The 5,107-nt window shown below is 41.7% G+C and overlaps 1 protein-coding gene across 2 annotated transcripts in view; it reads right to left on the bottom strand.

Annotated features, from left to right (window-relative positions):
• Nucleotides 1-3,141, bottom strand: part of ZFPM2 (zinc finger protein, FOG family member 2) — a 341,648-nt gene extending 338,507 nt beyond the window's left edge. For both annotated transcript variants that reach the window (XM_018570969.1, XM_018570976.1), the window contains exon 1: nucleotides 2,746-3,141. In XM_018570969.1, the coding sequence (XP_018426471.1) occupies nucleotides 2,746-2,785 (40 nt within the window). In that variant the 5' untranslated portion in view covers nucleotides 2,786-3,141. The remainder of the gene's footprint in view (nucleotides 1-2,745) is intronic.
• Nucleotides 3,142-5,107: the final 1,966 nt, after the last annotated feature.

Raw genomic sequence — 5,107 nt, 5'->3', positions numbered from 1 at the left:
CCCTTTCAACCCATCACACATACAAATAGCCACTTCATGCAGCATATGACATGGTAGTGTCATTGCACATATGTATAAATACACACACTGCAGCTTTTGCAAAGCTGTCCCGTCCCTCAAGCCTTGTAAAACTTGCAATGGTTACTTAGGCCTCTGTAGTATACTTTTCTCCATGCAGTTGCAATGTTGGACTCACAACATAAGCAAGAAATAGAACCTAATGCACACCACACATACTGTATCTCTATTACATATTAGATGACCCGTTTACTACATTAAATGCCAGCCTACACTGTATATAGAATAAAAGAAGGAGGACGTAAGTGATTACATAAAACATGTTACACTTAAGCATGGATGTCACATTGCTGATCAGTAATGCTTTCTTAATTATCAGCGTGCGATACTGTGTAACTAATGCCATCAACCTTATCGAATCAACAATGCCAGATTTTGACATAAGTCTCTCTCATATATATATATATATATATATATATATATTTGTAAATACACTGTTGTCTCTGATCATTGAAAGAATAAACCAAAATATAAACACAACACAACACATTTGATAAAAGGCCAATCAACTGCTCAGCGTTCCACTGAGCAATTAATGTTAATAGTTATTAACAATCCATTTGCCAGCCTTTACAATGAAATGGCACATTCACAATACACAGGCAATACACACACACCAAAAAAAAAAGTACAAACAATGAAATAAGGCAGACAGAAAAACAACACTGAGCAGAGCAGGACATATTTACAAAGTTCTTATCAGCATACAAAATGTTGAGACAACGCAAGACAATAGCAACATATGCACAATTAGACAAACTTGCTTTGTAACATTTGCGTATTAAATATAAATTGGCTTAAATAAAAAATAAAAAGAGCAGAAATTGTAATGGCTTAAAAGGCAGAACTGAAAAAAAAATGATTACAATTTACAATTACATGCAGTACAGGGCTGTAAGATGGATATTACTTAAATAAGTGTTTTAGAGAGTCCATAAAAGTCATTGCAAATTAGCTATACCAGTGCAATTAGAGCAAAGAAAAATCAATAGGAAAATGCTATGAAGCAGCTCAGTGGGGTGACATGAGGATTACTTGGAAGCAAGTGTTTAGTGATGAAGATGCAGCTACGGTCATGGGAACTGTAGCTAATTAATTAATGCAGTAAGGTTTCATAGGTTGAAAGAAAGAAAAAAAAAAGAGAGAAAGAGAGAAGGAAAGAAGGAAAGAAGGAAAGAAAGAAAGAAAGAAAGAAAGAAAGAAAGAAAGAAAGAAAGAAAGAAAGAAAGAAAGAAAGATGGAAAAAGAAAGTAAAATTGATCATACTCAAGTTGGGAAAAGTCTTGCCTAATTGATAGATAAAGTCATACATAAATAAATTGACTTTTAATATGCATTATGAGCGTAGTGCGCCTACATAAAAAGTCCTAAAAAGTAAAAGAAAAGGACTTGGCATTAAAATAGGCGTTAGTCCCATTTTGTGCCCAATTTTTCTCGATGAAGAAAGCGTAAAATTGGCACACCCCAAAAAACAACGCCGATTAACATGAACATTGGAACCCAGTTAATGAACTTGGGTAAAGTTATGTCAAAGAGGACATCTGTATACACTGGGGACTGGGAGTGTATAAAAGTCAGGCCATGGACTACAAATACTGCCTGGAGTTAAAGGTCTGCACAGATGCAAGTCCATCAATTGCAATGTGAGTGACCTCATCCATTGGCCTCTCCAGCTGACAGCTCAAGAGTCCTAATCAGGCAGATAGAGACTGATGGTGCCTGGGCAGTATGAACACTGTTCTAGCAGCATAGGTGCCAACATTTTTAAATCCTTTCCAGGGACACTTTGCTCCTTAAGCTTGCTGTCTTGGAGGGAAGCGGCACGCTAAATCATTTTCTAAAATTCTATAAAATGTTCTACATATTTCACATGATAAATGTCCCTCTTTTAAACTCTTCCCTATTTAGTAATAAAACTTTTAACAAAAATGATCTAAATAATTGTAATTTTTTCAAAAATCTGTAAAAAGTCACTTTTCCAACTCATAAACAAAAATTCTGCAGGAATTATAAAACCAGAGAAAACTCCTGATACTGGAAATCAAAGTTTACATCTATAAAATAGTATGATCCGATCCCAGCAACCCCCAAATCAGCAGATATTTATTGTGAAATTTCCAGGGACAAACTCTAACAAAAATGCCAGGACGGCTCCTGGGAACTCGGGCGAGCTAACCTCTGCACAGTTCCTCAAATGTTCTCATTTCCAGGGATACTTAATTTCCGAGCCTAGTTATTCAAACCAGCAGCTTGCAGCAACACTCAATCATAATCCCATCATGACATATTTGCTAAATATGATTAGAAAAATATAATTACTGTATCACTTTGGTCTACAATTAAAATAAGATATGATTGGATACTAAGTTCCGAATGTAAAAATCTTACAAAAAGAAACAACATTTTTTTGTTTTTTTTTTAATCAAGAAGTTCATCCATGCTGAAAATCTGGGATGTTTCCAGGGACAAATGCAGCAACTGTCCCAGGAAAACAAGAGACAGCTAGCAAGCACACAGCATATTCCTTCTCAATGTGCCTAAGGGCATCTGAATAGTTGAGTGCAAGTCTGCAATTCGTACAGAACTTCACCCTGGCTGGTTGACAGTACATCACACACACAAACACACACATATATATACAGTATATATAGAGAGCGTGGCACTCACGTTTGATTTGCCTGGGTTTGCTCTGTTTCCTTCGGGACATGCTGACTGTACTTGGTCCAGGTACACCAGTGACAGATCAATTGGTTTGTCTCATAGAAGAGGCGATCGATGTCTTGCGACTGAGAGTCAGATGATGTGATGCCCGGATGGAGAAGAAGAGAGAGAGGGGAGAAGAGCAAGTAGAGGGACTGGAGAAGAGACAAGAGGGACAGTGAGAGGTGGGAGGGTGGCAGGGATGAGAATGCAGAGAGAGGTGGGGGAGAGGGGATGGAGGGGAGAGCAGAGACAAGAGAGGGGACAAGAGAGGTGGGAGGGGGGTCCTCTCTCCTACAGTCCCAGGGAGGATGGTGATGCTGCTGCTGCTTCAGCTTGAGCCCAGTCAATGCTCACATCCACTCTCCCTGACTGATTGCTGAATGGGGAGGAAATCAGAGGAGGAGCAAAAAGCCACTTTTCCAGTAGGAGGGGAAGCAGCAGATAAGAAATGAGCAGGGAGGGAAAAGCCCTTTACAAACTGTCATAAAAAGAATGTGTCAAGACAGTAGCCTCTAACTAGCACTGCATGTGGCTAAGAGGAGAAGCACCCTGTGTGTGTTCCTCCTCAATGGAAAACTTAAGCAAAGCGTATCGTCCTCTTCCCCTCCATCACCTGAGCTGCTGCTGCTGCTGGAATGTGAAAAGTTTCAGCAATTTTCTCATTAGAGAACATTGCAGCGCATTTCCTCCTGCTGCTCTGTGACACAGATCTTATCTGGGTGGGCTCTCTCAGGCTGGAGCTTAATCCACCTGCAAAAGGACCTGGAAAAATGACATAATTGGGGATGGCTAGGTGACATCTACGGTCTACATGAAGCCCTGTCACTAAAATCGCATTGAAGCTATAATGTGGCATTGCAATATTTTTAGAGCTAAAAACATATTACCCTTGGAGGGGGTTCCCCCCACACTGCAAGAATTAAATGCTTGTTTTTGCCTAAGTGCAAGGAAAAAGGACTTTTACTTACCTTTTCCTGGTCTCCCCCCGGCAGCCAGAGCTCTCCTTTTCTTCACGACGTTCCGAGTTGCGGTTGGGTCCTTGGAGTCCTTAGAGCTGAAAAAAAATAACATTGAAGGGGGGTTCCCCACACACTGCAAGAATGAAATGGTTGTTTTTGCCTAGTATGCAAGGAAAAATGACTCTTACTTACCCTTTTCCTTGCTCCCCCCGGCAGCCGGAGCTCTCCTTTTCTTCCTGACGTTCTGAGTTGCAGGTGGGTCCATGGAGTCTTTGTACAATGCAGGGCTATTCACCCTGCATTATACTAGATGATGTCAGAATGAGACAGCCGGCCTGGGATCGCCTTAGAGAAGAGGCTTCGGCGGCTGGTCGCATAGAGTGAAGGGAGCTGAAACTCTGGGGAAAAGAAAGGATACTACTGTAGTGGGGTTTACCCTGCACTGCAAGGGTTAAATGCTAATTTTTGCCTAGGATGCAAGGAAGAAGGAATTTTACTTACCTTATCCCCGGCAGCCGGCACTTTCCTTTTCTTCCTGACGCTCCCAGTTGTGGATGGGCCCTTGGCGTCCTAACGTACAATGCAGGGCTAATCACCCTCTATTATACTAGATGATGTCAGAATGAGACTGCCGGTCTGGGATCGCCTTAGAGAAGAGGCTTCGGCGGCTGGTCACATAGCATGGAGGGAGCTGAAACTCTGGGGAAAAGAAAAAGATACTCCATTAGTGAGCTTTTCCCTGCACTGCAAGGGTTTAATGCTCATTTCTGCCTAGGATGCAAGGAAAAAGGCATTTTTCGTAACTTACCCCCGGCAGCCAGTGCTCTGCTTTTCTTCCTGACGCTCCGAGTTGTGGATAGGCCCTTGGTGTCCTCACGTACAATGCAGTGCTATGGGCCCTCCATTATACTAGGTGATGTCAGAATGAGACTGCCGGCCAGGATTGCCTCAGAAAAGAGACTTCAGGGACTGGTTACATAGTGTGGAGGGAGCTGAAACTTTGGGGAATAGAAAAAAACACCCTTGCAGTGGAGCTCCCCCTGTGCTGCAAGGGTAAAATGCTAATTTGTGCCTAAAATACAAAGAAAAAGGACCTTTACTTACCTTATTCCTTGTTGCCCCAGCAGCCATTTTTTTCTCCGTGATGCTCCGAGTTGGCTATTGGCCCTGCATTATACTAGATGATGTCAGAATCAGACCACTGGCTGGGATCACCTTGAATAAGAGGCTACAGGGGCAGGTTGAATAGTACGAAGGTAACTAAAACTCTGGGAAATAGAAAAAGAAAAATACTTTTGCAGTTGGGCATCCCAGGGCGCAAGGAATAAGGGATTTTTCTTATCTAATTCCACATTCCATCAACAGGT

The sequence above is a fragment of the Nanorana parkeri genome, unplaced genomic scaffold, assembly GCF_000935625.1.
Source record: "Nanorana parkeri isolate BGI_ZX_2015 unplaced genomic scaffold, ASM93562v1 scaffold39, whole genome shotgun sequence".
NCBI lineage: Eukaryota > Metazoa > Chordata > Amphibia > Anura > Dicroglossidae > Nanorana > Nanorana parkeri.
This window is presented reverse-complemented; position numbering and strand designations above follow the sequence as displayed.